Source organism: Siphateles boraxobius, unplaced genomic scaffold (assembly GCF_051911475.1).
Source record: "Siphateles boraxobius isolate OS27281-9 unplaced genomic scaffold, OSU_SipBor_1 8, whole genome shotgun sequence".
NCBI lineage: Eukaryota > Metazoa > Chordata > Actinopteri > Cypriniformes > Leuciscidae > Siphateles > Siphateles boraxobius.
In genome coordinates, this window is record NW_027509208.1 from 14,448,296 (window position 1) to 14,467,685 (window position 19,390).

Genomic DNA, 19,390 nt, shown 5'->3' on the forward strand with positions numbered 1-19,390 from the left:
AGGCGCTTCCTGCAAATGGATGGTGAGTGCGCGCTCACAGAGGGGGAGAGGGCCATTACACAGATTGAAACCTATATCACGACTATGCAAAACCTGTTCAAATTGGTATATAGAAACGTTGTGGAAATTAACCAAATCTTTAAAAAAAATACATTTTTTTAGTATTATAGTATTTATTTATTTAAATTTTTTACCTCATTTTGCTTAGCTCTAAAACATTAGAACATTAAAACATTGCAAAATCCTTATCCGTTTCATCTAACTGGAAAGGTCATGGAGATTCATTGTTTAAAATGTGAACTCTGCATATCATTTTTGTGCAAAATATGAACTGTGAACCAAAGTGTTTTTTTGTTTTGTTTTTTTGCTCACCAGTTTTGGTGTGACTCGCTAAATATGTTTATTGCATTGGAAACATCACTAAATAAAATGGCTTATGAATTCAATATATAGGCCTATATTCACTCACACACTGAATATGCTGTGCCATTCAAAACATTTATAAAATCCACAATTGATGTTGAGATTCTAGGCTATACCTATTACGCATGCTACTAAGAAAAAAGGATAAGGGACTGGAAAAGATGGTAGGATAGTGAATGGCAACAGGACATTTCAAATCGTTGCACACACACACACACACACACACACACACAGCCCTAGGCAGGAGCATTATGGCTGACTGTTCCAGTCTTTCTCTATGGAGAAAGACTTTACTATCAGCATCCTATCTTTTAGTTAAACAAATGCAGCTTTCTTCCTTTCTTTCTTTCTTTCTTTCTTTCTTTCTTTCTTTCTTTCTTTCTTTCTTTCTTTCTTTCTGACAGAAGAAGGTATGATAGAAGGTATTAATCTCAGTCCATTCTCATCGAATGTGCTGCCACTCTCGCTCATCTCCTGTAATGAGACACATCATTTATCTGCCTTTTCTCTTCTTTGAGTGTTTGAGAGAGATATTTGCACGTGTCAGTCTGGAACACATGGCAAAGAGAGAGAAGGTATGAGGGAGAAGGTGTGATGCCTGCGAACTGCGCGGAAAAAGTGTGTTTGCATATGTTTATGTGCGCGTGTGGCACCTTCTCAGTTCACTCCAGGCACTGTGAGAATCAAACAATTTCATGCAGCGAGCAGAAGGGGAAATGAACTGAGCCGTGAGCCATAATAAAATTATCCAAATGTTATTATGGCGCCGGCTGCCTCTGTCCTACTTTAATACACATTTCAGATCCTCCGGGTCTCCTGCTGGCACTAGCCCTGCTGAATAAATCAACATTAGCTTATGTCTAAATTATTAAGGAAGTGACTTAGGCTCCTGTTTATTGTATAAATTATTAGGAGGGTGAAAGTGTTAAATGCTATATTTGCCATTTAAAATTAAAAAATTCCCTAAGTAACGGCTATTTCTTGGAGTTTCCGCATGGTGTGCTTATGTGATGCATGTGCACGTGCGCATCCCTGCGAGAGAAGAACTGCGAACTGCGAAACGAGTGATTGCGCGAATGCGAATGCGAATGAAAATTGTATTGGTTTTCGTTTTAAAACCTCAACTATAAAACGGATTGCTACTTCCGCATTTAAATTTTGGGTTTCATTTGATGGTCACATTCTGGTAACGTTACATCTAACTCTGAGTTAGGTGAACGTGATTTCACCAAAGTACCACATGTTTTACAACTTTTATATCAACCAATCAGATTTGAGGGACAAGTTTACAATTTATGTCAAGTTTAGGCTTAGAACCAGGGTAAGGTGCTTCAACAGCAGTGCTATTCACCTATTGTTTCCCTCTGCTTTTAGGGAAAAGTTATGGGTAGGGTTAGGTTTAGGGGTAGGGATAGGGTAAGGACTAAATTTTGGGACAGGAATGTTGTTCCAGGATCAACAAAATATGTTGATCCAGGAACATGTCTTACTTGGCAAAATCACGACCCTCTGAGTGGGAGTGTTGGCCTATTAGTAGACTGGTAGGGTGATAATAAGTTGACAAGTAGTTGCAAAGTTACCATCAAAAAGAGTTAGCAGATTAAGCAGACAGTCTAATACTCTAATGAGAGTTAGTTGACATGTAGTTCCAAAGTTAGGCTACAGTCAACATAATGTTCAAAAGGGACCATCAAAATAAAGTTTTACCAAATTTTGATTGGATGAGCCGTATTCCAAGCCATTTTAAATGCTTAAGCACATCTGGGATTTTCATTTTAAACTTATTTAGTAGGCCTTATATCACACATTAACTATCTGACAGATAGGCTTATCAGTGAAATGAGCTATATTCTTACACCTGTTTATCAGTTCTAGGCTAAAAAAAAAAAACCTACCATTTTCGTACAGTTGCTCTGAAAGTGACAGAAGTGCATATGTTACAACTTACCCCATATGCGTGGTTAATTGTAACAGACAGAGGGGTTAGTTGTAACACTTGTGTGTAACACACATAATTCAGAACTATTTTATCTGTATAGTTTGATATTGTTTGTGCGTATAGATAGATACCCGTACATCCATCCCTCATCCAATCATCCTTCTATTATGGATCAATATCATGGATAGGGATATATAAAAGAGCTGCACAATAAATAAATACAATCATCAAATATTGTAATTGCTATTGAATTATATTTGTGTGTGGCAGCTGCATGCAAAATTATTATTATTAATAATAACAGTAATAATAATAAAAACGAGCTCAAAATCACATTTTAAAGGGTTTATTGCACGAAAAACAGACTTTTTAATAATAAAAAAACAAGTGATCAATGAATAGTTAACAATGCATTTGAAAAAAAAAATCATACTTTGACATTTAAATTCCAACATTGTTTGTGAAAGTTCAATAAAGTTAAATGTGGCAAAATGAATATATAGGCTAAATAAAAAAAATACTCAAACCTGAAAAGTTGTTTTCATTTCAATATCGTTGTACACTTGGTGGCAGTAACACTACTAACCTCGCTGTGTAAAATATATCCTAGCTAACAGTTGCTGACATGTTTGAAAATGGTGCTATGTTTTAGTCAGAAAGACAATGATTAAGGTAATATAAAGTTAGATTTGGTGACGTACACACCCAAGTCAAGCACCGAAAAAAACGTAGATATGATGAAAAAAAGTAAATGCATGGTGTCAAAACACTTTTTGTCCAGTATCTTCACGAAATCTTATCAATACTTTCCACAAATCCGCGGGAGACCGTCTCGTTTCTGGCAGCGAGAGAAAATGAGCTGAAACACAACATACTTGACCCTGACTAACTATAGCCTAAATGTCCGTGTTTTAACCCATTACCCCGCGTTAGATTGTGCCCCGCGCTCCCCTATATACTACTTGAAATAACACAATATGGAAATATAAATATAAAAATGAAATAACACAATATGGACTTTAAGTAGGCTATATAGGCTACGATAATGTTACCTGCTATTATTGATTTGTGCTTTCAGTCACTCATACAGTTTCCTTAAAGGTCAATAAGCTTCGCACAAGAAGGCCTCTTTAAATCCTCATACTAGGCTATTTAACACACAAACCATATGTGTGTCACACTCAGGAAGATCAGAATGCATTCTTGAAGATGTAGACACAACCTTCCACACACAGCCCATAACTTTCATTTGTCTCCAGGAATATTCATTGGGCTGCTTAATATTACACAAAACCCCAGTGTAAGCTTGCATGAATATTCATAGTCAGACTGTTTATTGTTTTTAGCCTCTGGCTTCAACTGTCTCATAAAACTTTTGTGTATGTGCATAAACACATGTATGTTTTTGTATGTTACCGGTGTGCATCGGTCTAAATGACTTGCTGTGCTTTTGCAATTTTCATCACTTGTTTTGGGGTTTAAATAATGTCTATAATGACTTGAATCTGTGAAGTTGGATTAATGCGCGCGCGCGCGCGCACACACACACACACACACACACACACACACACACACACACACACACACACACACACACACACACACACACACACACACACACACACACACACACACACACACACACACACTCTTTGATGCTGGCATAGTTTGGGCAGCTTTATGTGCCTTGTCATGGAGAATCTCCGTTAGTCACATGGGAAAATAAATATTTTAACAGACTAACTGCTGAGTTTTTTCTTTCTCCAATTAATTTAAATGGAGCAATTAAGATTTAAATTTCCATAAATAGCTGAGGGAGGGATTGAAGAGTGGAGGGCTGCCTCTGTTACAGTCAAAAGCCTTGGGATTAACCACCTTCTTAATTATAAATAAAAATATAAAAAATTGCACTTCCTCACTCCCTCCCATTCTGATTTATACATATATACACCATGATTGCTGCAGCTTTTAACCAATGAATTTACTGGATTTTTTCCATTATTTTCTCAGTTGTATGGGATAAGGATATTAAAAAAGAAATCACAAAAAATGTTTGCAAATATATAGAACAAGTTATTGCAAACTACTTTTTTTTACTCGCAGCATAATTAGATCATTATATTAAACAGAATTTCACACAACTTTTCACATTTTTAGGAATTTACCTTTTATGAATTTTTTTAAGCAATGAAATCAAACAATATTAAAAAGAATTAAACAATATTAAAATGATTAAAACTATATATCCAGGTTTTTCATGACCCCCCCCCCCCCCCCCCCACACACACACACACAGTAAGGGAGTGTTGTAGGCCTACAAGTGAAACTGAAAGTGAGAATGACTTATGTAAGAGGAGAGAGGAGCTAAACGGTCCCTAATATTTAAACATAAATAAAAAAGCTCAGCATTACTGAAGTTTCATGTTTACGACGCAGTTTAAGGATGTGCTGCCCTCTGCTGGTAAAGAGATGTAAATGCCTGCTGTAAAAGGCATTATTATGGAAGCCTATTATTTTTTTAACTCTGTGGGTAAAATGGGCTTTCGTAAGAAATTCCAGTTATTTTGCTTTAATATGACATAATATAATACTCCAGTTTTAAAATTATTATGAGTTAATATACATCACTTGATTACATACATAATTTCATGCATCCAACACACGGCTAGATATTTAATCAGCCTAAAATAACAATTACAAGTTGGAAATGAAAGAACTGACACAATAGGACACAAGATGTTCGGGTTTTGTGTGCATGTGTCAGAAAAGTCGTGCATTTTAGGCTCAAAAATAAAAAAAAATTCATGCAGGGTTGCAATTATACAGATTTCTGACAGCGACATTCAAAGACATAACCATAACCTTAAGGAAAAAAAATATATATATCAAAAATACTCTATACAAAATTAAATTTAAAAGGGAGAAAGTGAGGACAGAAGTAAAGGGCAGAAGGGGTTAATATTCATACAGAGTGCACTGAGAAGGAAAATGATCTGCATTACTATGGTGATGCTCTAATCTCTACCCCTGATTGCTAAACCAAAGAAACCCGTTACAGTTGCTTAGATGTGAGAATCCCATTTAGTTATTGATTCTGTAGTTGATGAGGTGCATCTGCTAAAGGATGTTCAGTGACTGGCTCAAATCTTCAAAGTGGATTCTATTGGATATGAGATCTATGGGCTGTGACTGGCATACAGGGAAGAGCGTTTTAAGCGAGTTTAAAGACAGACCATTAGGTGGTTTAGCTCATTCTTAATGATTAAAGTCAAGTGTTCGGAGTCGTTCGGCAGAAGACTTCTACACAAGCACATGCTGTGACTCTAGATCAGATCTGTTTCTTTGAGCTCATTAATGGTGTGCTGTTCCTCCTCAGTGGCTCTCACTAGTCATACAGACGACAGCACTTCTCCAGCAGACTCCCTCTGCTTCTTCTCTGCCCTCTCCAGGTCCAGCACTCGGATCGCTGCCTGCTTGGCCATGAGCTGAGCTTGATCGCTGGGGTACGTCTCTGTGTCCACAACCCGATACGGGTCGATTTGGAAAGGGCTCTTGGAGAGGACGTCGGCATAGCGCCGCTTCAGGTCAGGGTCGGGACAGAATAGATATTCGTACACGGCGGCAGCCAGGATGCCTCCTATTAAAGGGCCCACCCAGTATACCTGTGAGAGAGAGAGAGAGAGAGAGAGAGAGAGAGAGAGAGAGAGAGAATAAATCTTGTTTAAAAATATACTGCGGTAATTTATTTGAATTTAATGTAATTAAACAATTACTCTTTTAACTCAAATTGTGAGTTTTATGATTTAGAAAGAATTAAAGAAATCTTATGCTGTAAAATGAATAGATATAAAATTGTATATTATATTAAAAAATAAAGATACTGCACCAGTGTATACTATTTAAGATTTCTTCAAATACATTTGTTTTAATTCAATTTAATTCATCAATTTAACTTCTCACTCAAATTGTGAGTTTTAGGATTTAAAAAAAAGAAGAAGAAATGTTATTATGTAAAATTAATAAGAAATATTTAAGATTCTGCACCAATATGTAAAATTGTAAGTTTCTTTTAATTAATTTACTTTAAATGTATTAAGTTTATTAAATATTGAAAACAATTAAGACATTCTATTATGCAAAAATAATAAGAAACATTTAATATAGATAAATCTGCATTTATATGCAGTTGTTGTCAGAATTATTGGCACCCCTTGTAAATATGATCAAAGATGGCTGTTAAACGAAATCTGCATTGTTTATCCTTTCTATCTTTCATTCAAAAAATTTGAACCTTTCATAGAAGTAAAATAATTGAATGTGGGGAGAAAATCACATTATGGAATAAATGCTTTTCTCCAAAACACGTTGGCCATAATTATTGGAACCCTTTTATTGAATACTTTTTGCAACATCCTTTTGACAAGGTAACAGCTCTGAGTTTTCTCGCCTGATGAGTTTGGAGAACACCTGACAAGAGATCAGAGACCATTCCTCCATACAGAATCTCTCCAGATCCTTCAGATTCCCACATCCATGTTGGTGATTCTTCTCTTCAGTTCAACCCACTCATTTTCTATAGGGTTCAATTTAGGGGACTGGGATGATCATGGTAGAAGCTTATTTTTTTGATCATTGACACATTTTTGTTGATTTTGATGTTGTTTTGGATCATTGTCCTGATGGAAGATCCAACCACAGCCCATTATAAGATTTCTGGCAGAGCCAGTCAGGTTTTGATTTGATCTTTTGGTATTTGCTAGAATAGATACCATGTATCTGAACAAGATGTCCAGGACCTCCAGCAAAAAAAAAAATAGGCCCTCAATATTAAAGATCCAGCAGTATATTTAACCGTGGGCATGGGATACTTTTATCCCTGTTTGCACCAAACCCATATGGTGGTGTTTCATGTGACCATAGAATCCCTTTTGAAGTTCCAGTCGTGTCTGAAAACTGAATATGCTGGAGTTTGTCTTTGGATAAGCGAGGAGGATTTTTCTGAAACCCTCCCAAACAACATTTGGGGATGTAGGGGTTGATTTTTGTTTTGTTTTAGGCTTTCTGAACCCAAGACTCAAGTAATCTCTGCAATTCTCCATCTGTGATCCTTGGAGAGTCTTTGGCCACTCAAACTCTCCTCCTCACCGTGCATTAAGACAATATAGACACACGTCCTCTTCCTGGCAGATTTGTAACATCTTTAGTTGATAGGAACCTTGGTGGAAATTGGAATTGTCAATGCTTTAGCTATTTTCTTACAGCAACTTTCTATGTAGGAAAGCTCAACAATGTTTTGCTGCTATATTCTTTGGTTTTACTCATTGTTATGGATGATTAAGGGCATTTTGGCCTTTGAGTTTCCTCATATTTAAACTCCTGTGAAACAAAAAGTCATAGCCAGACAATTTCATGTTCCTCCTGGTGCTAAAAATATAAAAAATGAGTCAATATTAATAGGAATATACTTCTTAATTTTTTTACTCATAAAAAAATTATAGGGGTGCCAATAATTGTGGCCAGCGTGTTTTGGAGAAAAACATGTATTTCATAAAGTGATTTCCCCCCCACTTTCAATTATTTTTGAAAGATCAAAAGGATAAAAGAAAATGCAGATTTATTTTTACAGCCAACTTTGATCATATTTACCAGGGGTGTCAATAATTCTGACCACAACTGTATAATATCATAATATATAATAATGCAATATATATTATATTTATTTTAATTAATTTAAATGAAATAAGCTCAATTAATATAATGAATATTAAACTTTTCATGCAAATTGCTATTATGCTATGAAAAGAAAAATCAATTAAATTTAAAATGTGAAATAGCATATTCACTGATGGTCTCAGATGTTTTTACATCACTGTATTACTCATGTTTTGCATTTTGTGTATATGATTGAATATATTGTGAAAATGATTTTTTTTTTTAAGTATGCCTTTTCCTTTCCCTCATTATATTTTCAGCACAGTAAATAATCTGTCCTGCTCTAATATCCATGTCTGACATATGCATTTTATCAGAGTGACAAGTATATTGCCTCCAAAAGTTTGCCAAAACTGGATTACTAACTGCTGTGACGACAGAAATAGAAGTGGGCGCGACCGACTCAATAGCAAAGGCCAGACATATTTACCCTGGTCAACCCCGGACAGTGTCCAAAAATGCAGTTCATTTTGATTATCTCATTTTTTCCAAACGATTTTACAGTATAATGATCACCAGCAGCTCTCATTAGTGTAATAGTACCAGTGTGGCCTCCATGTGGCTCCACACTGATGCATTGCTTTCATTCATAATCTCTAATATCTTTCACTGATGAAACTAAAACCAACGCCTTGAAAAGGGCACTGTGTGTAGCATGCTGCAAGTGCGGTAAACTCTTCATGAAAGAAATGTTTTGACCTTTCTAATGTTACAGCACCACAGGGGAGACCCTGTATCAACCCTGATGACAGCAGCAATCACTCAGACGCGCCACTCATGAAGATATATAAGACTCATATGTGCATGTAAGGAGCACACCAACCAGTGTCATGTACCGGTGTTATTTTGAATGCCACATCTGTCTGCTTTTTTGACTGCTCTGTAATGTTTCAAGAAGAATGACATTTTAAAATCGCACAAGCAAGAGAGCTGCAGTATGTCTTGCAGCCGTTTGATATTCAGTACGACAGCAGGATTCAGAGTATGGTGCTTTTATACAACAGTTCTACACTGAGATATTCATAATGAACTAATCTAGTACATCAAGATTCATGCCAAAGGTCTGTGGTAGGTCAGAGATAAATGTCTTCATGCGCCAGATATAGTTCAGGCTCCTTTGTAGGAGTGAAACAAAGCCAAAATTCTCTTCTTAAAAAAGTTTTGGCAATGAATCAAATTCTCGTCAGCTTCACTTTTATCAATCACAGTTCCAAAGGCTTTGCTGACCTTGAATCTTATGCACATAAATATCAATGGAGGGTTCAGAAAGAACTTAGAGATAGTTCACCCAAAAATTCTGTCATCATTTACACACCCTCAAGTTGTTCCAAACCTGTATGAATTTCTCTCTTCTGCTGAACACAAAGGAAGATATTTTGAATAATGTCGGTAACAAAACAGTTGATGGACCACATTGACTTCCATAGTATTTTTTTCCATACTATGAAAGTCAATGGGGCGGTTTGGTTACAGAAATTCTTCAAAATATATTATTTTGTATATTATTCATACAGGTTTGGGACAACTTGAAGGTGTGTAAATGATGACTGAATTATCATTTTTGGGTGAACCAACCCTTTATTGAGTCTTCGTATTGTATATCCACACACAGAATATATTGTATGAATCTTACCCAATGGTCCTGCCATTTTCCCATGATGACCACAGGACCAAAAGAGCGAGCTGGATTCATACTGGCTCCAGTGTACGGTATCTGAAACACACAGGCAAAACGTGTTACACTTGCTATGAATTGCATGAATTTCGCAACCTAGGCTTATTGGAAAAACGTGCCTCTAGCTACATTTTTGCAAAACTCTAAAAATGTGCTTAAACTATACTATTCACTGCAGTTTCCAGCTGAAATGAACCCTTTTTGCAGTAAATCACCAACATTATGATTATGGGACAGATTATCGATTAATAAAGACTTATTTTCGTGCGATTTCTTGCACAGCGCTATGTTATGACCTTAAAACACTTTTACCATAGTGCGTGATTTGTATACTAATACATTTTGACATTTGCATCACATAACCAGCTCCATACATATAGATTTTCTGACATAGTAAACTTTCTCTACAACTTACCTGATACAGCACTTCTAAACACTCAATAAGTAGGCTAAAATAAATGGTTCCTTCAGAAAATTTGATCTCATGCATCTTTATTAACACTATCATTTAGGTTTAGTGGTACCTTAATTTCAAACACAGTTGAGGATTGACCTTTTAGGTCCATTCAACGTAATAAACCAAAATAATGAAACTTTGCCAGAATCATGTTCATATGTTTCCGATAAAAACCAACACACTTTTAGCACAACTCACTGGACATTTCACTCTAAGAGTGTTGTGAAATATGCAAGAAGCAATATGATATCATTTAGCAGAGATGTCACCACAGGCACATTTCCAAAGAGCCTGGCTTGGAATTTTGAGAAGAGACTCTAAAAGGAAGAGCAGAAGAAATGCAAAGAAACAATGAGATGGGAGGTATGAGTGAGCTGAGTGACAGTGGTTTAGCTCTTTAAATCATAAATCTGCTCTAAAGGGTCTTAAGTAGAGCTTGTCTCAGTGCCAGACCTAAATACATGAGGGCATGTAGAGGGCATCCCGCTCTCATGCCAACTTTCTTAGCAACACAAATGAGATTTCATATAAACACCTCATCTGCAGATTCTGCTGGGATTATTGGCAGTGAAATAACACTATCACTTGGGATTGTAGCTAGGCAACAAATTCTCCAAAGGACAACTAAGCAGATACACCTCAAGAGACGAATCTTTATAGGATAAAGATCTACAAGCACTGCTTAAAAATGTGCTTGCCAATGCAGGATTGAAACTTTCAGTTAAGGTTAAAGCGCTTAAGAAACATGCTTCGGAAAGCAATTTTACACAATTAATTTAATGTTTTCTAGTGGTGCAAATCAGGAAATACTCACAGCAAACAGATGGCCGATGCACACCGACAGACCAATAGCCAGCGCTGCCGAACCTTTAAGATCACTGCGCTTGGGGTCGCAGGTGGCAAAGACGGTGAAGACAAGCTCAAAAGTGATTATGAGCTCTATCACAATGGCATGACCAGTGGAGATTTCAGTATTGACCTGCAAAGGGCGATAGTGAGTTATTTGTATAGCGTGAGCTTTATCGAATACTTGTTCGACTCCAGTGTTTTTCAATCATTCTCCTGGAGGCCCCTACCACTTACAAATTTGAGGGATCACACTAATGAGACATGCCTAATTCAGGTTATTGAGTACTCTACTAATGACTGATGAGTTTAACCAGGTGTAAAACAAAATCAACTACCTTAAACTTGCCCAAAACCAAAAACTCTGTCATCATTTACTCACCCTCATGTTGTTCTTTATGACTTTTTATTCTGCGGAACACATTTGTGGAAGATATTTTAAAGAATGACTTTTTGCTCATACAATGAAAGTCAATGGGGTCCAAAACAAAACGTCCTGGTTGCGTATGCAACCCACCGTTCCCTGAAGGAGGGAACGGAGGACGTAGTCGACGCGACTGAAATGGGATCACGCTAGGGAGCCTATCATCTTCGAGTACTATTGAACGAGCCAATGTAATTGGCGTGCGTGATTCGCATCACACACTCCGCCCCCGCGGCGCGGGTATAAATACGGAAGTGGATGCACGCACTAGTTGCTTTTCGCTGAGGAGCCGAGAGTAACCCGGGGTCAGCGGTGGTCCAGCGGTAGTGGCAAGGGGACTACGTCCTCCGTTCCCTCCTTCAGGGAACGGTGGGTTGCATACGCAACCAGGACGTTCCCTTTCAGTCGATAACGTCGGACGTAGTCGACGCGACTGAAATGGGATCAACCATTGAACACGCCACTAACGCTGCCACCTTCCAGTGCCTAAACCAAAGCCTCCTGATGCCCCCGCAAACTTAAGGCGGGGAAGGACAGGGCTTAGGCCAGGGAAGTCACTGCTGTTCCTACAGGACCACTGGGAAAGCGTTCCCCGTACGTTGGAAGGAAGGGACGCTGCGGAAGCCACATCCAACCCGAGGGAGGAAATGTGGAGAATACACATATGAACTGGGCGGAAACCGGGCAGTCTAACATATGGAATGTCACTGGGGTGGCTCCAGCCTAAGACGGGGGGAGACACACCGGACAGTGACGGCAGAGAGACTCTGCCGAGGGAAGACACGGGCTCACCGCAGGGAGCCGTATCGTGGAAGAATACACATATGGGGTCACCGAAGGGACCGCAACATATGGACCCAGCCTAACACAGGTTCCACACTGCTTACGAGTGGTAGGCCTAACACCAGACGTTCCGCACGTCCGACGTCGGAGGGGTGTGGAGGAACTCAACAGGGTTCAATTTTAAGGGAACTCAACTGGAGTAGAAAGGCGCACGTATCCAGTCCATAGGAGGGGAATGGCGCAGCAAGCCGACACTTGAACCGGGCTCACGGTGAAACTGGCTTCATGAGAAGGGAGCCCACGGGAAGCAGCGGTTCAACTAGGTGTCGTCCAGCCCCCAACTCTAGAATCTGTTTAGCAAAGTATATCGTCAACGCCCAGGCGGAGCACTTTACACTCATCATAGAGGAGCTCAACACCTAAGTGGACATGTTGCATCTCGGATCTTTGCCGAAATGAAGGCAAGCACTAAGTGCAACTTTGCATGGAAACAGCCTTCCCTCTCTGCTGAATTCCAACAGATATTTGAAGAGCTGGTCTGAGGTCTATGACTTGCATTCTGTACACGTCCAAGCGAATCGGACAGAGAAGCCAGGGCTGGATCTGCCTCCTCCAGGGCAGCGCTTGCAGGCTCACCACCTGCTCCTATTACGGGAGAGGTAGGAACCTTGGGCACAATCCGAGCCGGGGTCTCAGCTTGTGAGAGTTAGCCGGCCCAGACTCCAGGCACAATACGTTGACCGAAAGCGAGCAAGTCCCTACCCTCTAGTAGAGACCACGCGAGCAGGAGAACTGATATAACAGAATTTTTAACTCACTACCCGCAGTGGCTCAGGGGCGGTCTCTGCAGTGCAGTCGCACCAGGGACAAGGCCCAAGAGGATAAAGAGGGACACAAGGATTTACAAGACCTTGCTCCTCAGGAACCTGACGATCAGAACGTGCTTCTGCATACTTCTGCAACACGATGAGCGTCGTTTAAACACCGAGGCAACATCATTTTGAGGGTGATTTAGGAAAACAGCCTACTGCAACCCATTTTGCAGGAAAGAGAGCACTGAAGTGATCGAAAGCTTTCAGGATCTCCTCAGGGGAGAAGACGCACTCAACGACTAGGTTCCACTTCTAAAGGCGTAAGCACGCTACCCAATTCTAGGGGGTGCTCGCAGAAGTGATGGTAACTAACACATGTTCTTGTGATAGCCACCTGAACCTCCGCGTTCGGATGTAAGACCGCCCGGAATCTCCGGGGGAAGAACGCGTGTGCCATCGTGCCCCGTCCCCGAATCCAGGGGAAGTCAGGAAGGCTGTTGAAGGGAACCAGGTCTAGTTGGGCCAATGAGGGGCAACTATGAAGACCTGTTCCTCTCCTGACATGGCACGTAGGTGCAAGTGACGGGCGCAAAAGACAGGAGCATTGCTCAACACAACATGTGAAGATCACTGGGCTTCAGGAGCATTTTCTGCTCAGCACTTGGGTGTGACAAGTTCACTGAGCTTCAGGAGCATTCCTGCTCAACACCTGAGTGTGATAAACTCACCGAGCTTCAGGAGCATTTCTGCTCAACACTTGAGTACGAAGAACCTCACTGAGCGACAGGAGCATTTCTGCTCAGCACTTGAGTGTGACAAGTTCACTGAGCTTCAGGAGCATTACTGCTCAACACCTGAGTGTGATAAACTCACTGAGCTTCAGGAGCATTTCTGCTCAACACTTGAGTGCGAGGAACTTCACTGAGCACCAGGAGCATTTCTGCTCAGCACTGCGTGTGATGAATTCACTGAGCTACCTGTGATGGACTCACTGAGCTACAGGAGCATTGCTGCTCAACACCAGAGTGCGATGAACTTCACTGAGTTTCAGGAGCAAATCTGCTCAACATGAAGAGTGATGATTTCACTGACTTGCAGGCGCAAGGCGACCATGAGTCGCAGTCACTTTTAGAAGGCTCACTGGGGTTAAACGCATTTCTGCGGGCCCCTGGGGCCGCTGAGTCCCAGTGTTTGTCCAAGGGTAGTCCGCTCGGTTTACCCAAACACTGGCGGAAAAATAAAACCGGGGGGGCAACTGAGCGGCCCCGGAATGGTCATGACCCAGCCGGACCCAGGGGATGGAGTCTCCACTTGCCCTGGCTATAACTGTCGTGAGGCTCGATGGCGGCACGATTGAGTAAGCGGGAGGAGTGGAATAAGGCGCCCTCAGAAGCGTCTGACTCCAAGGAGGAGGTGACGGGTGAGTTTGTGACATGCAGGGGAAGCTTGCGCAACGGTCGCAATGTCTAACAACTCGAGGCACGAATGCCCGTGTAGTCGGGGGTCGCCCAGGCCCCCGTTAAAACACGCCCTTTGTACATGGCCGCTCTGTTGAAGAGGGTTTGGCAGCAGACCGGGATGAACTATAGTCACACAGGGTGAGCTGCTCTGCCACGGTCACCTCGGGACTCGATCGTGAAGCTAGCGCTGAAGCGGTCACATATGGAGGGAGCCAAAGGCTGCGACTACCATATACCCCAGGAGCCTCTGAAAGTTCTTTCAGTGGGACCCTTTCTCACTTCAACACCAGCTGAACACATTCTCATTGGAGAGACATGTTGGACCGAGTACCTCTCCAAAACTAGAAAAGAGATACTCAGCCCGTGGGCGAGATTACTCTCTTCCAGTTGACCTGAAGACCCAACGGGCTCTGGAGCACTCGAGGGGAAGGACACTGTACTGATACTCCACCCTTAGACGCAACACACAGGATGGCCTGCGGTGCGGGAGGTAGAGATCTGAAGCACATGTCTTTCAGGTCAAAGCTGCAGACCAATCTTGGGCCAAGATGGTCACGACCCACCACCTAGTAGCACGAAGAACGAGTTTACAACTGGCCTTCGTACCGGCTGGAGGAGCGGCTATATCAAATCCTTCGCCAGCAGGATAAGATAAGCACGCACAAGTCAGGAGCACTGCTCAACACTCGGTGTGATGAATATCACTGAATTTTCAGGAGCACGTCTGCTCAACACCTAATGTGATGACTATCACTGACTTGAGCGGGGTAGCCGAGCCTGAGGTGGGGCAGCAAAGTAGAGAGAGTGGTGTTAGTGTGCTGTGCAACACTTACCTGTCTCCACAAGCGGCAGGGGGCGCGTGAGAAGGCGGATGACCGGGTCCTCGAACGCACCAAGCTGCCTGCTGGCGACCAAGGGGGAGCTGAGGGGTGTAAGGCTATACAGGGTCACACCCGCCAGACTGGCCCTCTTGGGGCCCAGGAACAGATGAAATTGCTCTCTCTTTGAAGTGTGGGTACCGCTTGCTCCGCTTTTTTTTTTTTTTTTTTTAGGGAGCCAGCGGCGGAACAGACACACACACAAACAAAGGCTCCACCCGGCCCTCACCCGGGGGGAGGGAGTGATCGTGCCACTCCAAGAGCATCTCATCCATTCCTGGGCGGCCCGCTCCGGAATGCTTTCGCTGTCGCTTGCCACCTGGCTTGGCAGCGCCTGGAGCGGGCTGGGCGTCTCTACTGCGGCCGGCTCCCTGCTGAGGCCTGGGTGGAGGCTGCTGCGGAGGGCCAGCAGGAGCGGCGGCCGGAGAACGCCCACGGCGACGAGCAGGCGGAGGAGCTGCCACCGGCGGCGGGTGGAGGCAGCAGCTGGCCACCGGGGCAGGATGTGCCGGATGACCTCCGTCTGCGCTTGAGCGGCAGAGAACTGTTTGATGCAGTTCTCCACCGCGTCGCCGACCAGCCCAACCTGGGAAATTGGGGAGACCAGGAACCGAACCTTGTCCGCATCCGCCATACCAACCAGGCTGAGCCAACGAAGGCGCTACTGGACCACCAAGGTGGACATCGCCAGACCGATCACGCACGCTACGACACCCGTACCCCGGAGGGTGAGGTCGGATGCAGTGCGGTGCTCACCTATGAGCGCACGGTCTGGATTACCCTCGTGCATGCCATGGGTGCCCTAGCCTGCAGCAACGCCATGGCACGCAAGAGGAAGGGGCTTGCCCACAGGCTTTGTAAGCTCTGCCCGTCGGAACGGACGAAACTCACAGGCCTTAGGGGGGAGACGAGGATCCCCCCAAAAGGCAGCGGCCGCCGGACACAGGTGCACCTGTGTCGACAGACCGCTCCAATGGAGGGACACCTCGTAACCCTTCACCGTTCCTCCATCAAGGGTAATGAGGGGGAAAAGCTATTCAGGCAGTTTCTGGCAGAGAAAGATGCTGTTCACCACCTGATAAGCTCTCCATGCATTTCGGGAAAGAAAGGCACTGGGGCGGCGAGCTGAGAACCAGCGCGGCCCGCCCCAAGATACCAAACTCCAGATTCCAACCGAGACTGAACGGGACACGGTGGAGGTTCCACTCGAGCCCGGCAGCCTCGGCGGCCCGTTTCAGCATAGCTGATAATTCTGGATCCGGCTCGGGCAACATTGAACTCCCGGAGGGAGACAATGCAGCCGAGTCATCATCTCCAGAAGTCAGCTCACCCTCTGATGCTGCAATCGGCGTCCTGTCCTCCAGGGGAGCCCCGAGTGAAACCGCTGGCCCACCCATTACAGATGGACCAGCAGACAACACAGGAGGCTCCAGTGGTTGCAGTGGAAGGGAGGAGTGAGGAGCCCACAGGGAATGGTTACCGGGCGGGACATCCAACACTATCCTCCGGTCACCCATCCCACACAGCACCCGAGGGTGGGGCATGGTAATGGGGACTCGCTCTCCGCGAACGAAGGCGAGTCTCGCCCTCAACACTGCGACAGTCATGTTCCCACAGTGAAAACATGAGCTGTCCACAAAAGCTGTCTCAGCGTGCTGTAAGCCAAACACGTGACACAACAGTTGTGACCATCAGAGAGAGACAGGGAACGACCGCACCCAGAAACGCACGGGCGGAATGACATCTTGAAAAAGACGCAAACGCACCCGTGTTGCTCTTTCAGAAAATAGGACCGTCACCAGTGCCGGAGCACACAGGGAAATGACCGCGGCAACACTGAACAGAGAACTGAAACAGTGAAGCACTCACTTTTCCGCCCTCTAACCAGCCATCAACACACACAAACATTTAGAAATTTGTTGCTGTTAAAACAGCAGTTGAGAGCTCAAAGCTCGCGATCACCGCTGCACTCGCGCTGTAGAACACCAGCACTGGGAGAGTCTTCCTGAAGAACACCGACACACTCGCTCGTTGTAGACAACAGCACTCTCAGAGACATCAAACGATCGGCTCCGAAGCGAAAGGCAACTAGTGCGTGCATCCACTTCCGTATTTATACCCGCGCCGCGGGGGCGGAGTGTGTGATGCGAATCACGCACGCCAATTACATTGGCTCGTTCAATAGTACTCGAAGATGATAGGCTCCCTAGCGTGATCCCATTTCAGTCGCGTCGACTACGTCCGACGTTATCGACTGAAAGGGAACAGGACCCTATTGACTTTAATTGCATGGACAAAAAAAAGACGAGTCATTTTTGAGTGACCTATCCCTCTAATTAAAAAAATACTCACAGAAGTCACTCCCAATCCTCCTCTCACTGATGCTGGTGTCACTCCATACAAGATGGCCGCTCCCACTATTGCCCCCAGGCATTGTGCCAACAAATAAAAAACACCCTTCGCCAGGCTCAGCTTCCGTGTGGCAACCATCGCCGCTGTAACGGCAGGGTTGATGTGGGCACCACTGATGTGCCCGAAACACTGTACGAGGGTTGCGATGGATAAGCCAAAGCAGAGAGCGATGAGGACGAGGTCGGCAGGTGGAGGGTTCTCCTGTTTTGCTGTCCAGTTGATTGTGGATCCAAGACTAAGCAGCACGAATATTATCATGGCTAAAAACTCCCCCGAAACCGCTCGCCAGAATTCCTGAGTCCACACACCCTTGAAGGCCGCCATGACACGGTTATTGCATGAGCAAGACGACACACACCTCCTTAAAGGAATAAAATGAGAGAGAAAAAATGTTGGTGATCTGTATTTGTAATCCATACCCACTCATACCATATGACAGGGATGTCCAAACTCAGTCCGGGAGGGCCACTGTCCGGCAGAGTTTAGCTCCAACCCCAATTAAACACACCTGGACCACCAGCTAATCAAGGTCTTATAGGCTAGAAACTTCCAGGCAGGTGTGTTGAGTCTGGCTAGAGCTAAACTCTGCAGGACAGTGGCCCTCCAGGACTGAGTTTGGACACCCCTGCCATAAGACCATGATTACACTTCTGTTTTGCATTTTTTCAGAATTTGGATTTGGTTTGTCCCAGTTTTGCTTTAAACAGGTCACGACATGGATTTTTTAAAATTATTTTAATATGTTCCTTGATATTCTCTAAAAATGTTAATACAGTTCTTTGCACAAAAAAGTAAATATATATATATATATATGGCTCCTTTAAGGCTTGTCAGTGAATGGCCGATTTTATGATTAGCTAACGCCACTGCATAGGAAACAGTATCAACACCCACTCGCTATTGCATGTGTGAGTAAGTGTTTTGAAAACATAAACATTATCCATATAAAAGAAAACCATAATTTACAGACAAAACATTATGAAATCATTTACTCTGCCGTCAGATCCAATACAGTTTGCTGCTTTATCTTTCAACAAAGGTTTCTTTGCGAACTCTCCATTACAACTGTGCCTCACTGACAAAACCATAGGCTCTGAACAAACAATATATTACCAACCATTTGTCTCCGACGCCGGGATCTTTCTGAAGTTTGTACAAAGATGCAAGCAAGCTAAACTGGAAGTGTCAAATCGAGTGTTCTTTCACTCTTCAATTTGTCCTGTTGTCGGGAGACTAAAGTTGCGTGGAGTATGCCAGAAACTGAACGCACATCTGTATACTGTATCATGCCTATGGTGCAAGTCCACAAGTTTGTAGATGATCATGTGACCCAGCATGAATTGAGATGATCCAAAGTGCATCTTTGTTTTGTTTTTTACTATCTGTGGAATGGTCAATGTCACAAATTTACTTGTTTGACCTAAGAACAGTGCAGTATCTTACATAATGTTTCTACATTTTATGTCATTAAGTTTGTTTTAAAAATCTTAAAACTTTTTTTTTAAAATGTCAGATTTGTGAAAATTTGGACCCTACTGTAATTGTTATACTGTGGAGGAAAGAAGATTA

General features: G+C 43.0%; 1 protein-coding gene across 4 annotated transcripts in view; it reads right to left on the reverse strand.

Moving 5' to 3' along the window:
* Positions 1-4,504: 4,504 nt before the first annotated feature.
* Positions 4,505-19,390, reverse strand: part of aqp4 (aquaporin 4) — a 44,967-nt gene continuing 30,081 nt past the window's right edge. For all 4 annotated transcript variants that reach the window (XM_077221185.1, XM_077221184.1, XM_077221183.1 and 1 more), the window contains 4 exons: positions 17,762-18,182; positions 11,021-11,185; positions 9,708-9,788; positions 4,505-6,024 (listed from right to left, as the gene is read on the reverse strand). In XM_077221185.1, coding sequence (XP_077077300.1) covers positions 5,752-6,024; positions 9,708-9,788; positions 11,021-11,185; positions 17,762-18,145 — 903 coding nt within the window. In that variant the 5' untranslated portion in view covers positions 18,146-18,182 and the 3' untranslated portion in view covers positions 4,505-5,751. The remainder of the gene's footprint in view (positions 6,025-9,707; positions 9,789-11,020; positions 11,186-17,761; positions 18,183-19,390) is intronic.